Below are 24,668 nucleotides of genomic sequence, written 5' to 3' on the forward strand. Positions count from 1 at the left end.
ATATTTCAGCTTAAGAATGCATCATTTGGGATAAATGTCATGAAAATTTTCTGCCTATTGTCCGTTATCTTTATCCTAAGCAAATTCATTAAAAGAATGATTGTCAACTCTGCCTCCTTATTGCTTGTACAACAGAGTCTCTACAAGACAGGTTTTAGCCAGTATGCAGAAGCGTGACAGTGTGGGTAGTGCTGATGAACAAACTTCATTTGTCCATAGGTGGGGGTTGGGAAATCAGAGATAACAGCACAGAAAGTTCTGTTTTCCTTAGACTGAACATGAGTGTAGCAGATTCTAGAAAGCAAAGTTCAAACCAGTTACGTTTTGCTTTCCTTCAGGGCTCTCTAGATAGGGAAAAGGAGATCAACCAGGCCCAACCACCCTTCCATTCTTTCCACTAATTCAGGACTCCTAAACACAGGGGAAACTGGACAGGGAGCTCAAATCTATATAAGTAATCATCTCAAAGGATCACAGTAAATGTTGGGCAATTCTTTCTACCTGATGAATTGTCCAAGGAGATGTCTATTTTGAAAGCAATAAAAAACAAGGTACAGCCCTCAAAGAGATAACTAGCTGAATAGTAATTTCAGTGCTGGTACCTTGAAGTGATCAGAAGCAATTGCAGATTTAGACACTGCAAACTCCATCTTAGTGATTTCTCACTGAGACATCATCTGTACCAGAATGGAGACAACAGTATTAAGAAAATACCTATGTTTTATGAGAATTGGGAGATAAAGATCAGGACTGAAGACTCTCCTATTTCTCAACCATTGTGTTAAAACACATAAGATTTCAGAAAGAAGTGATTCTGCTCAATAAGAAGAGAAAGGGTCCTTTCTCAAAATTTCACTTGCAAAATCCATGGATATTTTTTGCCTGAATCAGCTAAGAAACCTATGGACAACATTTGCGTTCAAAGACTAATGAGTGAAATATTGAGTTCAGGAAAATCTAATCTCCTGGAAGTAATTGCTGCTGACTGAAACAATTTATAATGCTGTTTAATCTTCATGCAGGACTGGAGTAACTGTTGAAGAAAATGTTCTTCTGCTTGTCATGTTAGAATGCTTCATTCTTCTTTGGATGCTTTTCTTTGTGTCTTCCTTTTTCTACTAAAATTCATTTTGTTAAGTTCTAGCTATTGTCCGTTTGCAGAGAAAAGGAAAAATTTAGCCTAAAAACACGGCTGTGAATTTTTTTATAATGCTGTTTAATCTTCATGCAGGACTGGAGTAACTGTTGAAGAAAATGTTCTTCTGCTTGTCATGTTAGAATACTTCATTCTTCTTTGGATGCTTTTCTTTGTGTCTTCCTTTTTCTACTAAAATTCATTTTGTTAAGTTCTAGTTATTGTCCATTTGCAGAGAAAAGGAAAAATTTAGGCTAAAAACATGGCTGTGAATTTTTTTAACACTTCGCTCCCTGCTTTGACTGGACCTTGGAAGGGGTACAGACCTGTTGTACCAATTTATTTTATTTGATCTTTTTGGAGGATCCCATCACTAGGTTCATTGATTCTCCCTTCTACATTCCAACTAGAGTTTTCTATGGTTCTTCTCAAGAGCTTTGAAGAGGAGCTTCACTGAGGAAAGACTGATCACCGAGAAAGTGATCACATTTAATAGATACCTAGATATCCTTTTGAGACAGGATGGAGTAGATTCAGATGATAAAGCAACAACAACAGCAAATGCTTTTTACATAACTGCATGGCAATGATTCCAAGGTTGATTATGAAGTAGAATTTCTCTCATGCATACTACTTGCCTCCAGAATCTGATATGGAATTATGCAAATAATACTTCTATTGAGGAAATCCTAGGCAGTCTATGCCTCTAAGGCATATTTAGTAGCAGACTTCCCTGCTACATGGATAAACCTTTCAGTAGCCTCCATGCTTCCCATTTACCACTGCAATAACATTACAAGACTGATGTCAGGCAGTCAAACCAACATGGGGTCCTTAAAATGCTGGGATTTGTAGACTGAACTCAAGATGAGTTCAGGCTGGCTGCTAGAGAAGGGAGGGTACTAAGTGCTAGAACTTGGGCTGTTTTCCTCAGGCAGGAAAGAAATCCTTAGACTGACCAGCTCAGTCTCAGTATAGACAGACAGCTTCAAGTCAGGTACATATTCCAACAAAGACTCCCATACTTTTTATTAAAAAAAAATCCCCACCACTTAAGAGTGAAGACCTGAATGCTTGAATGTGGAAACTAAGACAAGAGGCTCATCTCAGGGATGCACAAAACTCAGGGGAACTCAGGGACTGTGCCACCAAGATTAGATGATATTAAAGCAACTCTTCAGAGAACAATTCCTCGTATAAATGCTTCTTAATTACAGATGAATTGTGAGAAACAGTTAAATTGCACATATTATAACACTTCAGAAAATACTCATGCAATTCAGCCACAAAAGTAAGCGACATGAAAGTAAAGAAATTAAATGATAGGTAATAAAAGATAAGGTGCATTTGCTATAGAACAATGTAACAATACTGAAATGTAGTATTTTAGTAGCATTATACATGAGCTGGTCAGTAAGGTGAAATTACTGTTCATTAGTTCTAAAACTTTCTTGAAAGGGTACATTCAACTAGCTTATGCCTCTGGGGGACGAAAAATGTGAGGAAACCAAGAGAACAGCTATAGGTAATGAATATCCTTACCAGATGGCACATAGCTACAGGCCAAAAATGACACGTTTTTGCCAGGCTAGAACTATAGACTTTCTAAAGTACATTAAAATAGTGTGAAAAGGAAAAGAACTGTAATTGGGGAAGGTGGAAAATGAAAGGGAAATTTTGGGTCAGCCCCTGGGATTTGTTGAGAGCTGGCAGACACAAAGAAATACTTCCTGGCAAGACAGTGTCTGGAGTTGCAAACTGTTCTCCAGCACCAGAGAATGGCAAACCTGAAGGAGAAGCAGTCATGTTTAGTTTGGCTTTGCCTTAAGAGTAGTCTCCTGTTAAACTTCTTAGACTTAAGAAAGAATTTACATTATAAATGCTGTTCAGCCACACTGTTAGCAGTGGTTGTGGCTCCTGTGCAAAAATGCAAGGTTTAAACCAAAGTCAGACTTGCTGTACAACAATGGTAAGTACAAAGTGACTGCAGTGCAGTTAAAAGAACATGAACTGTATGATTCTACCTGAAATAAGGTGACTGCTTAAGACATGAGGACAGAAAAAGGAGTATTTGAACAGGATAAAGCCAAAGAAAGCTTAGGAAAATATCAAGTGCTTAGTCATAAATAATCTGGCATTTCATATAGTGTCCATTCTTAGGGAAACAAAGTCAGTATAAGCCAGAGAAAAAAATCAAGTCTTTTTATTTTGTTAAAGTCAGTGATAATTTTCAGTCCCCTTGTGGTACAAACACTATGAACATAAAGAGATGAATTACTTGAGTTAAAAAGAGTATTATTATGTATGTACATTATCTGATAAAAACATACAGCAGCCAGCATTTTTAGAGCAGATAAGTACAACAGATATTTACTGTATCATAATGTCTTAAAAGCAAACTATGTCTTAAATCTGTACCGTATGTTACTATTAAAGCAAAAAAAGTGGAGATTTGGCCCTCAAAAACTCAGTTAGATCCTCGTCACTAACTTAAGTAGGATCGAGATTTCACTGAAAACATTTAAAATGGAATGTCCCTAAACCTATATTTATACAGCTTGATATTAATTTTATTCAAGTATATGAACACAGACACAGCAAAACAATCTGATTTAGAAATTGTTCTTTTATAAGAGAGTAAAATTCTAAGGGACTTACTGCAATTTCAGTATTTACTTCATGTTTGCTGAACCTGTAAACAACCACATATGCAGAAACTCCTGCCACACAGAAAATTCGGCTTTCAGGACACCAGTACATCATCTGAACAGCAAAAGGATCTTCTTCCACAATCTCAGCTGTTGCTTTTCCTTCTCCCAGTTTTTGTTTTTCAAAGACCTTTGATGTTTTTAATTTGTACAACATCTGTAGTGTAACTGGAATATATTAAAACATATAAAAATTACTAGCACAAAGCAAGTGAGTTGTAAAATTCCTCAGTTCACATTTTCTTTTCAGGTGTGGCAAAACAAAGAATCTTATGAAGGTCTAAGAGGAGAAGATGATGGGTATTATACAATACAGATATTATTCTGGTGCACAGTACTGGTAGGATATGTATTTAATACTTCCAAACCAGGTATTTGTCTGTGAAATACTTCTTAGTACTTTCTGGGACAGGATGTCAAAGATGTATGTTAACCATTATGGCCATAATTAGGCTTATACTCAATGTCATAGAGAGGCTCTGATAATGCTGCTATTTTCCTAATGAGATGTGAAATTAAGATTTCATTTGTCTGAGGTTATCGGTTTACTAGATTATCGTCTTACTAGAATGTAAAGACCGTATGGCACTTCAAGAGAAAGCATTAGGAAAGTATTCTGGTGGCCTGGGCAACACAAAGACTTTCTGAACAAACAGGAGTTCTAAAATGTTTTTAATTTCTTGACTAATAAGTATATCTGTATTTATACCTGATGTTTTTAATTTCTTGACTAATAAGTATATCTGTATTTATACCTGTATATAAAACCTTAATATCCAGAAGCCTTTGTCAAGGGTAGAACTCCACTGCAGTGAATTCTGGAGGTAAAGGAAGGATTATAATTAACTATATTTTGGTTTATTGACATTCCTTACTTTTTTCACTACTTTTACATTAACTTATCAGTGGCATTAATTAATAACAGCATAAGGTCAGAAAAAGTCAGTCAGGCCCAGCACCTATAAAGGTGTGTATAAAGGCAAAGTTGTTCCATGTTAGTGTAATTGTGTAGATCAGTCTAGCTAGCTAGTGCAACAAGAGCAACAAAAAGATGGAAGAATGGTGTTTTAGTTATGTAACCGGATGACGAACACAGCAAAATTGCATTTTCATTTTGCAGTGCAGATATATTCTAGGAGTTTTAGCATATATTTTTTAAATATTTTTAAATGTTTTAGCATATAAAACGCTACCAAATTTTCACAAATTACAGCAAGTGCTTCTGTAACGAATACATAATTCTTCCTGCCTTCTGTGGCAGTGGAAGAGGCCTCAGGACGCCCCTAGTCCCAGTGGCAAATCTAGAGTGGCACTTCAAATCAGACATCATGGGTCCAAGCATACTAGGATTGGAAGAATTACAGAATCATAGGGTACAAGCACAAGGCGAGATTCTCTATGGTTCTGTGAATTACTAGGGACTATCTGTACAAGGGCAAATAAGAGCGAGCAATCACTTTTGAGCAAAGATACATTTGGAAAACTGCTTCAGTGGCTTAGCAATTCCCTGTCTGCCACAAATCTATGCTTTCAGATACAAAATTACACAATTAAAATATGTCTAAAAGCAAAATATTTTGTGCCTTCAAATACCAGTAGGATATTATGCTTGCTATGAAATCTCAAATGAAATTTGAATTCTATTAAAGAAGTTAAGACCTCGTAAATAATAATTAAAACCTTGTAAATAAAAAAGTACCAAGTATGGAATCAGTAGTGCAGTACATGCCCTGAAAAGCAGGACTAAGAACAGGACATCAGAGATGCACTGAAAGTACCATTACTGTTGAAAGGATTGTGAATATTCATGACTGTCTTAAGCTTCCACCTTTAAGAAAAATTCCTATTGCAGCATGTACATACTGATTAGTGGGTTATGTTTACATTCCTTATAAGAAGTTTTTCCCTTTCCCCATTCCTGCCAGAATTATAGAAGAAATGACTAACACACTGGTTCCTGTGCAGTGTATATGCTAAATGCTTTGGGGTCTTGCAACAGTCTGTATTGTTTCATTCTAACTTTAATGCCTGTATTTGCATATTCTTGTCAAGAGCATAAGTATGTAATGAAGCATGCATGAGACAATACCTAATGCCTCATACTACTTCTGTAAATAAAAGTCATTATCCTATTTTTGTTCATATTAAAGCTCTTTCAAACTTCTGTCTTTGCAGCTAAACTCCTGTTGACCTCATAGGATTTTTTTTCTTTTTGGTGCTCACCGTAACTTGAAAATACTGGAAGATGTAAAATCTAAGCAGCATATATCTGTTTTTCCTCCATTTCCAAACAGACAAATTATATAATAAAAAACCCAACTCATAGTCATGTTCGGTTGACATGCCTACATAAAATTTCTTTGTGAAATGAGGCTTCAGAAATCCTCATTTTCTCCTTGTCCATCCTGATGAATGAAAATATTTGGTATTAGGCAAAAAGAGAACTACCTGACAAAGTCATCAGGTTTACCTGACATTAAAAATCTTGTAATCATTCCCCATATTTGGCTGGAAATGGTAGCACTATTAATCATTACAATTCTGTAGCACAATGTGGAACTAGCAGGTAGTTTAAGTATCACATACTCCGTGTTCTTGGTGACCATTACAGACTGGTTATTAGGGTCAAATTAAATCTCTCTATGATTAACATTTCATACAGAAGTTTCTTTCACACTCTCTTTTCTTTAAGAGACTGATACTTCATAAAAGAGATATGCTACCCAGACATCCGTGTACCACAGAAAGGACAGAATATAAGGCAACTCTACTGCAACTTTTATGAAGCACACATTATTTGAACCAGAATATTTTAGCTTTCAACCAAAATGTGTGTATATTTTTAATAAATATATTTTAGTACTATATGTATCTTCTGTAGGGGAAAATTATGGGGTTTTATATGTGTAGTTACAGCTAGAATGTATGGAACAAGTATCTTCTGAAGCTCCTTCCTGCTAGCATGAATGGAAATGCTTCCCAATTATTTCCTGGAACTGGAGACTGGACAAGAAAAGATTTAGGTCATCTCCACCCTTGTATTTTAATATTTTATTTTTACTTAGCTGTAAAAAAGACTATATTGTACTCAGAATAGAAGAGACATGACAACTGGAACTGAATATTAGATCTAATTGAGCCCACTCTTTTATACACACAAGAAGATTATGTCCTAGGGATTTTTTACCAACACTTCATCCTTCATAGGTTTTGGTATGATGGATCTGGAGTTTTTATTCATCTTAAAGACATTCACTCTTTTCTGTCTAATATATCCCATTAACTGTGTTTTTTCCCCTAATTTAATAAGAAATTGCTTAATTTCACTTCATTATTCCTAATTATATCATTCCAGGTATTACTACTCATACTGTTAAACATCACGTGTTTATATATATGTGTTTGTGTGTGTGATTTATCAGCATTATATAAAAGTGAACTTTAGAAACTTACTGGCAGAAGCATCCCAAAACTTTACTGATCCATCTGCGTGGCTTAAAAAAATATAAAAATTAAATGTGTTAAAACAAGATGCAATTCTAAAACATCTTCTACTTTCAGTGAGTGATAAATATAAGCAGAAAAACCGTATTTTGCTCTCTATACCTTATGGACAATATATAATGATATATATACTAAGAAAATATTTTGTTATTAGTTTGATTAGGTTTAGAAAGCACTTCTTCATGCTTTTCCTACAAAGAACTAAGCACCCAATAAGTTTTAAGATTGCAACAGCGAGAAATTAATTCCCATACTGATGACAAGTTTAGGTTACAGCACTTTTGGCTTTGCAGTGGGCCAGCATCAAGCCTATGCACTCTAAAAATGCCATGTATAACAAACTTTGAAAGGACAGAGGGTAACTTCATTTTGCTTAATACCTTACAGTTGTGTTCTTTTCTTAACATAAAATCAGCCCTGAAATAAAGCTGGAGAAATGAGACATTTCTGTTTACAGTGAGAATAATCCCTTCATCACCTCATTAGTACTACTGCACACATCATAATATTATTTTTAAAAAAAGGTGTTAAGTATCATTGAAATAACAATTTATCAAATATATTGCTATCATCAGCATGACTGAGACCAGAGGGAAACACAGAGTACATCATAGATGAAGAGCTTCTGTTTTACAGCATGGCCCCTTGAAAATCCATCAGGCATCACTCATGGGGCTTCTACTGCAGTCTGAGCCTTTCTATGCCTTTTTGCTATGGGGCTGTCTCTCCACTCACAAGGTGAAATTCATCCCAGTGCACCACCCCCTACTAATGCTGGGGTATTGAAAGGAATTCCCAAACTGTCCCCAGGTACAAAGTCCCCAGAAGGACAATAGCTATAGAAGAACAGTTGCTTCTCTTTTTAATGCTATTCTCTGTGCCCTTCAAGGCCAAAATATTCTCCTGCAATGTATTCTCCTTTCCAAAGACCCCACCTTCACAAGTACACAGACTTGCTGTCTAACACTGGGGCCTCAAATTGTAATTCTTAATGGTAATTCATCCCTGAGTACAAAGCTCTATTTCCTACAACAAATGGTAATTTCTGTGGTGACTCTGCACAAGGAAAAACCCATGTACCTCAAACGAAGGGGCCAGGATATGCATACTCTGTGAAGGATCAACTCTTATGTATAGCTAACTCACGATGAAAAGCTGTAGACACTAACAATTTAAAAGTACCAATCCTCAGTTTCATTCTCACCCTGTAATAATGATTTCAGGATATGTCTGAGCTCCAAGGTTCCATGCTCCACCACTGATAGGCCACTCCTAAACAAACAACAAGAGTATGGACATCACAACTAGTTCTGATGAATCTTGGTTAATTTTTAAACTCAAGAGTAGAAAACATCTTCTTCCAAAAAGCAATACAATTCATAAAAGAAAAAAAAAACCTGTAGCATTCAAGGCTTTTAAAGCTTATTGACATTTTTATATTATCAATTAAGGCTTTTGAAACTTAATAACATTTTAATGTTATTAATTAAAGTTCTATATTTTTAAAATATTTCTGCACAGCTAACACTCAACAATCCAAAATAGGAACTAGAGGAAGGAGTAACAAACAGTTCTGCTACTCTTTTCAGATTGCTTGACTGTTGGAGTTTCTATAGGACACTGAATAGACTGAGAACCTATTTTGAGGATGAAGACTACTGAAGAAGCTGACCCAGAAACAAGTATCTGAGCATGATGCCTTGAGATATGAGATAAGGTAATGCCACTTTTACAGAACATATGAAATCATCATCTCTTCTCTGCCTTTTGTTTACTAGTGGCAAGACTCCCATTTTCTTCCGTGGTTGAGGCTGGTAGAGCAAAATGCTGGTCTGTGCCTAAGGGTTGACACATATAGATACAGGACACATGATGTGGAGGATGACATATGTGCAGAGTGGGTGAGGATGCGTGCAGAATATGAGTGGGTGCAAAAAACCTGGGAGCACAAACTGGTTATGTGGATACATGGGGTGGATGCTTGTGGGTACAGAAATGGGTGGGTGGCAAGTGAGTGGCTACCTACGTTCAGAGTGTGTATTTGTATGTGCACAAATAAAGCAAGGGGACAAGAGAGTGTGCAATGAATACAGGTAGGTGGTGAAAAGTTTGGAAAATATGTATATGAGGTAAGGATAGACAAGTAGACAAATTCAAATAAATGAAAAAAATATTTTCTGAAGTACTTTGCTGAATCAAAATCCAAAAGAAGTAGATAGAGGCCAGTGCATGGAAAACAAGGCAGCTCCAAGGACAATACTTCTGTTAATATGAATAGAAAACTGATGATGTCTGATTTGTTTACCCAATATTTTTTCTAATTTATTTATTAGGATGGATTAGTTCTAGTCAAAACATAAACCAGATTAATGCTTGAAATTAATAAAATAATTGCATTTCCTCTTTTTATTTCTGCAGCTTGTCCTATTTCTAAAAGCATTACATTAAGACTTTGGTAGCTCAGTAAAATAATTATTAATATCCCTATTTAATAAAAATCTCACAGACATGCTGTCAACCCTCAATTTTCACTAAAGCTCTTCTGCTAACTTTTTTCAGTTATGTTGTTTTCACTTTTTCTTTGATAGAGAAAACTTATCCATACAAATTTGAATTGTACACTGACGGCTTTCCTTTAATTAAATCTGATCTGTCATAATTCCAGCAGCCTAATGATTAAGTCCTACATAATGTTCATTACTGGCTGTGCTTCAGTGATGGTGTTTCTGAGGGACAAATACCAGGCTGTAAGCATGCTGCTAAGCTGCTGGTTGGACCAACTTAAAAGTGATTACTAAAGAAGTAAAATGAAAATAATTGGTAAGATGTTAGAAAAACATAGGTTGTACATCTACTTTCTCTGCTTAAAAAAAAACATTCATTTTGTTTACCTTATTGCTGTATCCTTGCTTTTTATGTTTTGCTCCTACAGAATAGAGTACGGGAATCAAATCTGGAGGACAGTCCGCAAAATATTCTGTGCAGGTAACAGGTGACTCATGAATGTCAATAGGATATGGATTTTCAAAGATTGGAAAACTAGTTAAGGAAGACAATTTATTAGAAGCGCTGTGGCACACTGAGCCATAGAAGAAAACATACTATATTAAAGTGTATAACAGAATCTAAGTATAATCATTACTAATAAAGTACATTTTCCCCTATTTATTCAAACATATGTATTGTTTTTAATGTCAATAACAATGCGTAGTTACTGAAAGATATAAAAATTCCACTGCTGTGACAAGAATCCTCTTGTAACATAAACACCCATTCATGTGTATTGTTCCTAAGGCTAATAGGACTACTTGTGTGAATGAGGATTGGGAACTAATTTTTCCCAGCATCTCAAAATCTTTATACAGAAGTGACACATTTTCTAGAAGCTTCAGGTTCATGGATATGATACATACTATGACCTAAGGACTACTTATACAACTGTGGATTTTATATTGAGCAGCTTAGCTTATTGGGTTGGTGGACTACTGATTCTACAATGAACAATTGCAATAACAGATGAAGTAGATCTCAGTTTATTTCTCACTTCCATCAGTTTGGACAGTCTGATAAGAAGGAAGGGCTCATTTATGGCATATTACACAATGTTATTCACAATTCAAAAATGTAGGGAATTTGCTTCTGATTTCAGTTACATGCATTTTATATTGCTGAGATGATTTGAATTATTCTTGAAAGTAGGTGAGATCAGAATATGATTCACTTAAAATGTTTCAAGACATTAAGGACAAAATCTGTTCCTAGTTATACCAGTGTGAATATGGATGTACATTACTGGTAGTGCTGGAGGCAGAACAAAATAAATAATGATGTATAGTTCCTCATTACATGATGTATAGTTCCTCATTGATATGAACAATGATTCATTGATGTGAAAGAACTATTTGTCATTTAAACCAGCAACTGGATCACAAAATAATCCCGTAGATACACTATGAATCAATGCCATTATTTATTAAAATACTTAAGTAAATACTTAAGTGGTAGTCCCTGTGGAGTCCAGTGAAGTTAGGCATGCACGTAATTAGTAGTTGAATCTGGTTCCCAAAACACACATTCAGGTCATAATTCAGCATGTGACCAAGTATTACTTAACTTTGATGTTTAGTGAATGTTTCAGGCCTATGCTGAAGGGACCACAGATTTCGATTTATTCCCAAACTTAAGAACAAATATTATCATAAGTTCCTGTTGATGAGCTGATCTTAGCTCTTAAGGTGGAGGTAACCATATAGAGTGAATTTTACCAAGAGTGAATGATTTTGGATAGTAAAATGATACTACATGATAACATTTCGATTTTTATCATCATTTACTGGACAGTTAAGATATACAAATAACTTCATATAAGACTTCATACTTACTTGCTTTGTGTCAGGTCAACAACAATGAGATCTTTTTCCAAAAGCACAACTACAGCATAGGGTTCTTGAAATTCTGTAAGTGAGGAATCAAGTATAAAAGACATGGACTTCTCCTGTTAGTCATTTTAAACAAGCAAGTCTCATTTATATATTAAACAAGTTTTGAGGTACAAATATGAGACATATCCACTAACTAGACATATCTACAAACTAGGGCCAGACAGGAACTGAGAAATGACTTTTGGGCAGTATTGCTGATCAACATACATAGCAGAAATTGAATTGGCCTATTATATCAGGCCAGCATGATGGTATATTGGAAGTAAAGAAACAGAATATGAAAATTTTGTGTGTATTACTGCATTGCTGAATCCAATTATTATACAGAAAATGTATCTTTGCTGTCCGGTAGTAATACTTCTACTGTGTACAACTGTACTTCAAAAACAGATTGTGAACAGCTGGTCCAGTCCACTTGATGGTACACAATACCCTCATTTCCAAAGCAATTCCAAAGGAATATTCCAAAGGAATCCTGTAAGTCTGCTGTGTTCAATTCAGATACTGACATGCTCCTTCCTCCTGTACACTCTTTAGATTATATTGTTTGTTTTTTATTTAATGCTTTTTTCATTTATCAAAAATAAACAATGAAAATGACAAATAAATACTTCCCTTGATGCATAGGGTGCATTACTTTACATAGCATAAAAGTTATCCTAAAAAATATAAAAATGAAATGACAGCTCCCTTTTCAACAGCAGCAAACCATCCCAGTATGTGCAGGCTCAGAGTACAGTTTTCAGATGGCTGATGCCAAAAGGCTGAGTAAATTGACAGCAACTGATTTACCTTCCTTTCAGACCAGCTATGAATGCACAGTATTTGTGGCCTGGTTTTATACAAGGCTATGAATAACACAGGTTAACCAAAATTTTTAAATACTAGCATGTGAGCAGTGCTACAAAATCTTAGTACTGGGAAGTGTCACTGGATTTTGACACAGTTAAATGACGGCTCAAACTAATTGTGATTACTAAAAATTAAATTTTTGCATGACATTGAAATAAATATACAGTTTATCTTCACTAAGTGTTTTTAATATGTACTTGATTTAGCTACATATATAAGATTTATTTTACTTTTCTGCTCGAGGGCTTAAAATGCTAAACGTAGTTTCTTTTTGACTTATAGCTTAATTTACTTTCTGGAGTTTTCTGTGACTGTACTTCCGAATATGGCAGCCCCACAATATGCAGCAAAACACTTTTAAGAGCTCAATTCAGGCTGAAGTGTAAGAACTATTTTGCAGATAAGTCATAGTTTAATCTCCAATAATAGAGCAATCTGTAGATTTTCAGTCTCATGAAAAATGTCAGAAATACAAGCACATATGTGTGATTAATAGCAATATTTCCTCACACCAGCCCATGTGTTTCAAGCTTATATCTGGAGATTTATGTATGCTTTATTGTCCACTGATTACTTGCTTCCTATATTGAGAATGCAAACAAGTTCCAGTTACTTTCAATGATGTGGTTTTCTTGAGATGGAGACAACTGTGAGAATGGAAGTCCCTGGAATGGAATTAAGGTATGAGATAAGATCTCTTCATTTATATTTTCCATAACTGTGTTTTGCTTAATAAACTCACCATTTGGATATGGGGTTTCACAAAGAGTTAAAAAATCAACTATAGGGTGATCCATTTCAAGAACTGTAATTGCTTTCCCATGCATGATTGTTAAACTTGGTCTTCGACAAGCCTTATCATATGACAATCCACCAGAAAATATCACAAATGGTTCACTGTATTAAAAAAAACCCACAGTAATTATAAGTTTACATAGTACATACAAGTTTACACTATAGGTTTAGTACCTTTAAATAATAATAATAAATAGCTTTGCAAAAAGAAAGAGGGAAAGATTCTAAAAGGACTTTAACTCAGGAATGTAACATTGCATTAATTACAGAATTAAAAACATACCTGTTTTTACATGTCTTATACTCTACTTTAAGAATTGGTTTACAAGATTCAGGTTTTTTTCCATCTCTCTGAATTTTTCCTAAGGAAAGAAAGAAGATGAAACCTGTATTAAAACATCACGATAACAGAAATACCAAACTAAAACATAAACATTGAAGCAACTGTATAAGCAGTAAGAGAATGGAACTTTAAAGCTACATAACATTATAAGTATTAGCTCCTATTTCCGTAAAATATGTATTTTGTCTAAATTAATTACATTTATTATGGCTTTATGTTTGTACTGCCACATACATCTAAAGGACCATAGACTACACTTCAAAGACATCTAAAACCCATGCAGATTACTGAGAAGGATGAGAACTAATAATGAATGAATTTGACCAAATGTATACCTTTTTCCTGAACACATTATGACCATAAACAGCTTAATTTTTCCCTAAGTCATTCTTAGATTGACTCAATTCCTTTTGTTGACAAAATGTTACATGCTCTGGAGTGTAACTAGTTGAGTGTTAAAATTAAATGAAGCATACAATTGACATTCATGGGATCTTAGTTAATTATGACTCAGTACTTTCTTCCAGTCAGAGAAGTCACTTGTAAACAAAAAAAAATAACAGTTTTTGGTTTTGCTACTTTGGAAAGCCTAGGCTTGCTTTCAACAACAACCTGTTTGGAGGATACGGTGTAGATGAAGCCAGACTTTTCTCAGAGGTGCACAGTGACGTGACAGGAGGCAAAGGACTCAAGTTGTGACATGGGAAATTCTGGTTAGGTATCAGCAAAAAAATGTGTACCATGAGGGTCATTAAATACTGGAAGACATTGCCCAGAGAGGTTGTGCAATTTGTTGTTGGAAGTGTTCAAGTGTCCAGTGTTGACACTGGACACTTCCCTGAGCTAACTGATTTAATCAGGCTTGCTTTGAGCTGGGACTTAGACTAGATGACCTCTGAGAGGTCCCTTCTGACATAAAGTACAATTCTATAACTAAAAATTAGGAAATTTAAGAAAATGCTACATAGATCTTGCCTTCTGCTTTTTCCTCCCTCTCCACCCAGTCAGGCTATTGAACCTCATTTATAGGAAGCAATGGCATATGAAGTCCCAGCCATAAAATATACAGCCATTTCTTAATATGGCTCCTTTAAATTCTTCATTGCAGTGACTTGGGAAGCCTTGTACCATCTCCATAACAAGCAACACATTGTTGTACAAGTGTCTTGTACAAAATGTATTACTTCTTGTAAAAATTGCATATACGAGCACAGAAGAACAAAATAGAAAAGAAATGTGAAAATCCCATGGCCTGAGGGTGTCAAAGACTAGCAGTAGACTATTAAGATGAACTGGAGAAAAGACAACATCAGAGCAATATTACCCAGTAAGAGGTATTTATGACTTCAATTAAAAAAAAAAAGTTTGATCAAAATGACACTTGATTTTTATAATACTTTGCAGCTACTTTGCAGATTAAAATATTTATGCAAGAAGCAACTCTGGATCTAGGCTACAATAAAAAATGAAATAAACATAGATATTAGCAAACAGCATGGAGAACATTCTTAGTTATACATTTCTTAGCTATACATTTTAAATATCAAAATTACCATGTGGAATTGTGGTCTGGAATGGTCTGTTAGGACTTTTCAGATTCCATAGGGTCAAGCTGCCATCAGAGTGACTGCACATGAACTGTTTCCCTTCATGATGCCAAGCAACAGAATGAATAGCCTACAGAAATGAAAGAAGAACTTGAGACTGAAATGGAATATAGTGTTTACATTAATGATATTTTAACGTATGACTTTGGATTATATTAATGTAATTGTGTATCAACAGTTGGATGGTTCTTGCTTGCCTAATGTCCATTACCAGCACTTTTTATTATCCAATGGCTGTAATCTACTGCTAGACAAGCAAAACAATTCATTATAAATGCTAACATAACACAAGAATGTAAGAAAGCCTGTACTGAATCAGATCAAAATTGAAGGAACAGGGTATTACAGTAAAAGATCAAGGGACATACAGTGCAATTGTAATGTGTCTGATAGCTCTCCTGACAAGTATTTCATCTGGCAAACGTACAGGGAATTCTGTGTGACAAGTTTTACAAGTAACACATGCCACTGTCCCCAGAGGACTATTTAGGAAAAGTAGAAATAGCACTCTATTCTTGAATCATTTTTTGCCCCTGTATACTTAAGTTTCAGAGCAAGTACAGAAATCTGGGATGTTTAGTATAAAAACAAGATCACTAAGGAGACCAGGATTGTTTCATTCATATAGGAAATTAGCAAAACAATGATGTAAGATACTTTTGGAACAGAGGAATATTGCTCTCCTATGTACACAATGTCAAGTACCATGTGATGAATGTTATGTATGCCAAAAAGCAACACTTAATTAATAGACCATTCTTAGTATTTCGTGCATAATTAGTGGAACTGACTGAAAGTATCCATAACTACATCAAACAAGCTGAAAGGATAATGGTGTAAGTCCTTCATTTTCACTGGTATGTGCTGGAAACTAACAAAAGCCATTTTCTGACAAAACAAAGTATTGCTTCATTAACTATACCGCAGTTTCTCACACACTCCCCTCAGAAGCACAAACTCACAGAATTTTCCCTTGAATCCATTTCCCTTCCAGAAATGTTAGCTGCCAAATAGCAAAATTCACAATGTCTTTTTATGCAAATGTATATACAAAAGACCTGTTTTTGAGTGCAGTTTAATAAATTTCCATTTCTGCAACCTGGGAAATGCTAAGGCCTTTCATGCACTTAGAATTGCATATAGCCATTTACCTGATTTATTCACATCACTTTAAAATCATGGCTGGGTATTCATAAGTCAGCATTGGAGTTGTCCATATCAATTTTGTTTAAGCTGACAAGATAAACCTAAGTGCTACTGGTTACTATTCAAAACTCCCTGTTGGTCTTCCTCGTTTAATAAGTATATTGATTATTATGGTTGGTAACGGCTTATGGTCTGGAGGGAATATCAGAAGAAAACAACAAAAAGGCTGTGACCCTTTCCCAAAACTTTACTCAGGTCCTGAGGCAGAACAGCATAGCCACAAATGAGCCTTTGCATTAAGATGACTCAGAAGTTTTAACAGGAATCTCACATGCCTTGTGTATGAGTGCTTTGCTAACACACGAGTAAGCGAATCATGCCAATAAAGACTCAACAAACAGAGCTGAACAAAGTGAACTCTAGATATTTATCTTCAAATGATATGTCACTCAAACTTCTACCTACCAGGGGGGTTGGCACACAATTCCTCTTAAAGACCTGTAAGATACCAAACTATAACTGAAGCAACAAAACATAACACCACAAGATGGTTCATACAGAGTCCAATGCCATAGCCCTCAGGTAGTGAGAACCTGAGATCTGTGGAGAGCGCTGCTTCACTTACATTGAAGGCATGTCTATCCTCATGCATATAATTCTGACATGAGCTCATTCATGCCTGCCATCATGCCAAATTTTAATCTGCTTTTGATGTGTTATCACACATAGAAACATTTCACATGGTTACAGTTGCTAACTGTGTCTGAGCAGGAGCTAGTAACCAGCAGCTGAAAATTGTACCAAGCTGCTCGTTAAACTGCCTCTCAGCTGCTTGGTGCCAGCTGCCAGCATAAATCTCCTGTTGAGTGGTGCTGAGGAGGAATGCTCCTGTCACAGACAGTTGGCATAGCAGCAACTCAAACTCACCTGTCAGACTTTGTCCTGAAACAGGCAAGAAAGACTTAGAATTGCTTTTGAGGGTCTCAGCTGGGAGTAATGCCTAATACTGAAAGGTGGTACTCAACAAGTCCCTAATTTTCTCTCTGCTAGAATATGTCTCGTGTTCTGATCCACTTCCTTAGCATCCACACAAAAAAGGAGCAGTTATTTGCTTAGAACAGGAGTTCATCATGGTGGGTGACTCATGTGAATGTTCACACAGTGTACGCACATAAAGCATATCACTCCAGATTGGGTATGTTTCTCCTTTTGCAATATCCACAGTGGTTGCATACATATTCCATCTTCTCTCATACTCAGCATGTACTAAAATTAAGCATGCCCAACACCATTTCAGTTCCTTCCCAACCACAAACCTCCTCCACTGAGAAGAACTCACAGGGACTCTAGGACCACTTTTAACCGTATTTTGAACAAGCACCATACTCATCTCATCCCATTGCTTGAATCTTACTATTAAGGACCATTACAGCAAGGGCCACATCAGATTTGATACTTCCATAATGACATAGTGCTTGTTACAGTAGGGAGATGTCGTTTGGCAAATGTCTCTGTGAAATCTGCAGCTTCATTTTGGAGATGTGTTCTAATGAAAGATGATGACGATGCTTCAGGAAGCTCTGAATGTGTGTTGACAAAACCTGTCAAGCTTTTAAACAGTCTGCATATGAAGACTGCTGGGTTTTTTGGGTCTGCCAACTATCAACAATTACTTGCACATCCTTTGAAGGATCTGGCTTGTTTATGTGCTGTCTTTTTATACCAATTGATGGAAATAAACTTTTGAAGTAACTTATAAAAGGGATTGCAAGGAAAGTCTTTTATAGAGGGTATCATATAGGAGCATTGATTGAAAGGGCCTGAATATCTCATACATATCACCACTGAGAAGATGACAATCATCATCACACAAAGAAACGATTTTGCAGCTGACATCTTGAAGAGCAGACACAAGATTCTTTAGCAGCAGGTTCAAGCTCCACTCTGGCACCAGGTGTTTCACAAGCAAGAACATCTTAGTCTCCTGAGAAACTTTGACACTGTAGATAAGAATACACAGAAACTCCTTGTGCCAGGAGTTGATGAATTGAGGCAGCCTCTAAACTGGTCATCAGTGGGGCTAAAAGAGAGACAGGACTACTTCTAGCTCTGGTGAGTAAAATGTAAGTATCAGGAAGAAGCTTTTAAGGGGAAGATACAGGCCTACAAGAACACCAAGCAGAGAAATTGCAGGTAATGCAACTTGTACAGCTTTTTCCATCCTTGGTGAGAACTTCTCTCATTTGAAATAAGCAGACATGTTTTATCTATTAAAGGTTTCCAGTCTTCAAGATATGCAGCATGATGAAGATGCAGTAAGGAATGCAGCTGTAAATGCTGCAATTGCAGGTCTGTGAACAGGGGGCAGAGTCTTCAGCTCCACCACTTAGAAGATATTAGGTTGTCTCAGTGAGCTGTTTATTCTAGGAGCAATGTGTCCATGACTTTAATCTGGGCAGCAAGGAAAGTGAAAGACCATACTTCTGCAAGTACTTGACAGATCCTGCTAATATTGTAGGAAAGAACTCACCCCCCTGTCATAACATTACACATATTCTGAGAAGATGTCTGCAACACGTCCTGTATCCATGTCTGCAAGTCTCATGTGATGTGAATCATCACACTGGTATGATGCCATGCAGCCTAGAAAAGATAGGCAAGATTGCACAGCGGTGATGTCCTAGTGGACTGAGAACTGTTATCTCTTGATGATCCTTTTATTAGCCAACTGTTCAAGTGTGCATATAAATAGGACCTATTCTGAGTTGAGTGTCCAGTAATTCTAAGACCTCAATTAAAAAAAAAGCATTCAATATAGTGAAAAATTGAATGGAAGAGACCTTTTAATAATGGTTCTCACTGACAATTAGATGAAAGCATTTCTTGTGGCTGTATGAAAAGAAATAGCTTTAAGTTCATAAGATACGGAACTATTCCTCTCTATAACAATTGAATGTCAGCAGATATAGTCCCCATCTTGAACTTAAAAAGGAAGAATATTTAGATTTGTAGATAGACAATCAGTTACCAGCCTCCTTTCCTCTTCTGTATCAAAAAATATCTGCTGTTAACTTCGCACTCCTGTGCTGCACAGTGACAGGTTCTACAGATCTGAATAACAACAGAGAGCCTCCTTCTCAACAGCCGGTCTGAGAAGATTGAAATCCAATGCCATCAAGGGTAACACAGGAGAAATCCAGTTGAGGCTTGATCCTGTGAAAGGACAAGTATTCGGATGGAGTCTTGAGGGTGCTGACATTTATTTTGAGTGACATTACCATGCTGGACAGCTATCTGAAGAAGATTACAGAGAAGAAAGAACTTGTCTTGGTGATGAGCACTCGCAGTCTATTCAAAGACAAGAAAATAAGCTGTTTCTCACAGTACACACCAAGTGCACCCTTAATGGAGAAGTCTGGTGCCAGGGGAATTTTTGATACTAAACAGAAATATCTCCTCACTGATAAGCCAGAAAAGATCATGCCATCTGATGATCCTTAGAGATGCCAGAAGAGGATGTGGGGAGTTAGATAAGATTTCCAGTTCTTTCAACATCAAATAAGGTGACTACATTAGTTTCAAAACTGGTGCTAAAGAAAGCATAATGATAGTAAGAAAAATGAGGCTGGATTAATTTCACTCAGAGCCCATTCAAAGAGGCACTTTGATATTCAATGAAGATATAGAACATTTACAGCAATTTATCTGAGACCTCACAGATACCCTGCAATTGTGACTGGGTGGCTCAGCACCAGAACAACGATACCAAAAGACTGGTCAGATGTCACGGGGCACAGAAGCTTTGCATCAAGTCCAGATAAAATGGTGAAGGGGAGCAAGAACAATGTTTTCTGGACTGCGATCTTAGGTGACCAATCTGTAAGAAGAAGCTTAGGTTTCAAAAGTTGTGTTATTGCCAAATACCAAGTGGCACATGCCTAACTAATCATTTGTGACTCACAAAAGCTATATAACCCAGGATTTAAAAAGGGACCCTTCGCAGGGGCTCCCTAGGGAATCCTAGCAGATCTGGAACATTATCAGTCTGGAGCCTGAAAGTCTGGAATAAAGTACAATGGCTAGTCACACAACCCTTTTAAAGACAAAAGAAGAGTCTTGCAATTATTTCAGTAGATGATAGCAAGTCATCGTAAGTTGTACAAAGTGGAGTAATGACACAGCAAGTAACCACTGAGGAGGAAAGCATATGACTGATAAAAAGGCCAAAAAAAGTTCCTGAGGACAGTACTGAAAAATGTGGAATAACTAAATTGTATGAGAACTTTTCGACACCCAATGACTCTATCTCAACAAGCAAAAAAAAAAAAAAAAAGGAAACAGTATTATGAAGATCCTAGTTTATGTTGTCTCATTCTGAGCATGAGAAGACAGTGAGTGAACAGACACCCACCTCCCACCCCCCCGCCAGGAGACTTGGAAAAAGTTGTCCAGCCTTAAGTAATAGAACAGGTGCAAATTCACAACAGTATGCACAGGCAGACTTAGAGACAATTTAGTGGGCATGTCTTGAGGCTTAAGTGCTAGCCTGTTTAAACTCCAAATTACCCTGTCCTTTAGAACATTTACTATATGGATGCTCAGAATCTTAACCTTGAAGCTCAGTGCAGTGTTAATGTGTCTGTGAAAACAGGCCTAAAAGAGTGCGGGATTCAGATATATTCAGATTACTTTTTAGAGTGAAAATAAACAAATATTCTCCTTACATGTAATAAAGTAGCAAGATGAAGAAGGAAAGAGAACTACAGGGAAACAATTACTGCCTGGATCACTTCAAAGAAAATGACCTTTTCTACCTTCAGTTGTAGTTGCATTCACATTCATCCATGGTGAAGTTTACAGGAGGGCTGGCAGAACAAAGGATGTTTTTCTTGGGGCTAGTACTAAAAACATAATAACTAGGAATATATCTATTTTTGAAACAGCCTGTTTATTGATACAAGAACTGCACCTGTGTTTGATACAATCTGCTTACAAACAACAAGAGGCACTTGTCTGATAAAACCATGAGAATACAATTTTGAAAAACTTTAATCAGATCTTGAGTACTAAGGAATATCAATAACCTTACAAAATAATTTGTCTTCTAATTCATGTTCTAGTAATACTAAAGAGAGTAAAGATAATTATGTAATTCCTAACATAGCTATATCTCAGGTCAGCTCATTACTAAACTCTGTTCAACTGAGGATCCCCACACAGAAGCTGATGAATTTGTCAGAATCAAGGGGAAGAGACTCCATGTCATAGTACACTCACAAGTGCCTAACTCATTAGAACTACAGATTTCAGGGTTTGATTTCTATTGTCAATAACTTGATCAAAAGCATACCACAAACAGTATTTCCAGAACAAGACATATGACAAACTGCTGAATAACAGTTTTTCTGAATTAATGGAAACTGCTTACCTCATCATAATAAGCTCTCAGATCAGCTCTTTTAGATCGTAAGTCCCAGAGTACTACAGTCCCATTTTCATAGCCTATCAATAGCTGGAGAAGGGAAACAAACACAATTATACTTTCAGATTCAAAAGGTATATACTTTGTGGTTTCAAGAGATTTTTTTAAAAAAATAAATAAGCACTATAAAAAGAAAAGCCAGACTGATGCGCAAGATTGTAGTTTGCACTACATGTAATCATGTAATACCCAGCTTTCAATTTATCTTTCAGTATAAATTACTTCTCATTACTGACAACTTAAGTTTTAATATGGAAGAAAAAACGTGCTTCATACTCCTTTTTTTTTCTTTGTTTTTTGGGGTTTTTTTGGGGGGGTTGCTTGGTTGTTTTTTTTTCTGCAAGATTATGTGCCTGGACAGTCTTCACAATTGTGTATCTGCAGAGAAAATAAGACCATAGCATGTTCCTCTCGCTTCTTACCTTCCTTGCCCCTGTTTGGAGGGAAAACAGTCTGACATCTAAGAGATCACTTAAATAACTTCAAATCAAAGAGTCCCCAGATTAAACTCTCATTCAACTACATATATTCCTTCAATTTCTGCTCTCTACTGCTTTAAAATATTTTGAAGAACTCCCTTTGCAGAGAATAGATTGCTTGCTTTCCTAGAAATGGAAAATAAATTAAGTGGTATGCCAATTTTTACTTCTTCTAGAACTGGCATGTCATATCATTATGCACACCTGAGAAATACCAGCAAAGAAGATTTGTCAAAAGATGAAAGAGAAGAAAAATGATGCTCGGGAGAAAAGCAAGAATGAACACAATCCTTTCTCCTTGTCTCTATTGAAAATAACTGAATTATTGATCGGGCACTGTATTGAGTACTCTTCATTTGAACACAATGAATTTCAGATCTTATGAAAGATGTGAAGTCTGGCCTACTTAGGTATCCTGGAAACTGCTTCCCATAGAGCCCATCTTCCTAAGAATCTCTCCTGGACATGAAGACTGGGAATGACCAAACTGACAGACTTAACACATTTTTACTATGAACTATTTTATACAATTGGCAGTGATAACTGCAGTTGTTCTTTGTCCATAAACACATAGATCACAGAATGCAGGCAAGGATTTACAATTTCTGTGTTAAGAATTTGAGCAGAAGAATGATGAGACTGTCTTTTAGTCTGTGAGACCTTACCAGCATCTTTGCCATCACTCACTTTAGCTTTCATAAATCATAAAAATGAAACTTGGCTGGACTGCTAAACAAAACAGCACTTTGCTTCCAAGTTGAATATAATTGATATATCAATACTGCTATAAAAGAGTCTAGGAATACTCTCAGTCCTACTAGATATGATTCTTTATATTGCCAGGAGAATATTCGTTATGTGGAGATGTATTACCTAATCTAGAAATGATTTATAGTTAGTATATTTAATACCTGAATATGAACAGTATGTGATTACTTAAGAATCCTGCTCTTGAAAAAAAAAAAAATCAAACTGGCCTGGAGAAATTCCAGAATATTTATCATTTTTGCTCTGGATGGGTCCATATGGGATTCTGTGGCAGAGTAAATGTGAAAAGACATCCTGTTCAGAAAGAATGCAGCTAACTGGATAGCACTGGTGTCAGGACGCCATATGGTATTCTGGGATAATAGATTACCATTGAGAGAATGAACAAAGAAGTGTCTTACTGCAACTGCTTTTGCTGTTAGTGTAGTGATCCTAAATGGAAGACAAATGTATATCCAGGTGTTAGTGATTCACATAGCAGTTCACCTGAGTAGGTGCAGGCCTGTGCTGTGCTGCACATAGCGCTTGGCTGTCAGGCCTGTGTTGTACCGCACATATTCCTTGGCCATAAGATAAACTTTGCTGTCTAATTGTAAAGAAGCAGCCAGCAGACAGCTCCCACTTGGTAAGGGTGATTACAGCAGATTTGTGACCTTGCCTTTATCTTAATGTAAGGCAGTACAGTATGTTCTCATGTGAATGTCCTTTTGCTTGACAGTAGAAATGAGTAGAATAATAATAATAAAAAAAATCTTTTGGAATCTCTAAAGACCAAAATGCTAGCAAACCTCTTCACAGAGGGGACCAGCACAGTGCGCTGTGCCCGTACTGGAGGTCCATCCAATGCTGCACAACTTGAGGTTCCCACCATCTGAAGGAATGCAAGAACATCTTCTTTTTTTGCATTAACTCCAATAAATGATATTTTAATCAGTATCTTATGGAGTCTGAATGCCTTCCTTACTGTTATCATAACAAGCACTTGCACCAGTGCATTACAGCTGGGTACCAAACCAGTTGAATTCAGTTCGTATCTGCCAGTATTCTTTTCACCTCAGCTTTTGTACAAATATATTCAGGAAACTGAAGGAATAGAAAAGCATTTATTATGTGACCCTGTTTCATAATAAGCCTTTCTCCCTGGTGAAACAGGCTTGTCTTTTGATTTTTATCGCTCTCTTTTGCAAAGATATCACACTCCAGATAATTACTAAAAGGTTAAACACCTTCTATCGGCGACAGCATTTCACCTGCTCTATTGCTGAAACGCTTAATGCACAACAGCACTGCTGAATTGCAAGATACAAAGCATTGCAATTTCAGGGAAGAAGTTGAAAGATAAACAGATTTGCTGCATAGCCGGGAATCTCTCTCTCTGTCTTTGCTCAGGTGGTAGCCATGCTGCTA

General features: G+C 36.4%; 1 protein-coding gene across 6 annotated transcripts in view; it reads right to left on the reverse strand.

The window, feature by feature from the left end:
- The window catches only part of STXBP5L (syntaxin binding protein 5L), a 207,096-nt gene that overhangs the window by 69,264 nt on the left and 113,164 nt on the right, over positions 1-24,668 (reverse strand). For all 6 annotated transcript variants that reach the window (XM_054813652.1, XM_054813650.1, XM_054813651.1 and 3 more), the window contains exons 7-15: positions 21,961-22,044; positions 15,333-15,456; positions 13,720-13,798; positions 13,384-13,538; positions 11,730-11,802; positions 10,239-10,386; positions 8,552-8,619; positions 7,297-7,337; positions 3,794-4,011 (exon numbers count right to left, since the gene is read on the reverse strand). In XM_054813652.1, coding sequence (XP_054669627.1) covers positions 3,794-4,011; positions 7,297-7,337; positions 8,552-8,619; positions 10,239-10,386; positions 11,730-11,802; positions 13,384-13,538; positions 13,720-13,798; positions 15,333-15,456; positions 21,961-22,044 — 990 coding nt within the window. The remainder of the gene's footprint in view (positions 1-3,793; positions 4,012-7,296; positions 7,338-8,551; positions 8,620-10,238; positions 10,387-11,729; positions 11,803-13,383; positions 13,539-13,719; positions 13,799-15,332; positions 15,457-21,960; positions 22,045-24,668) is intronic.

Source organism: Grus americana, chromosome 1, assembly GCF_028858705.1.
Source record: "Grus americana isolate bGruAme1 chromosome 1, bGruAme1.mat, whole genome shotgun sequence".
NCBI classification, from domain to species: Eukaryota; Metazoa; Chordata; class Aves; order Gruiformes; family Gruidae; genus Grus; species Grus americana.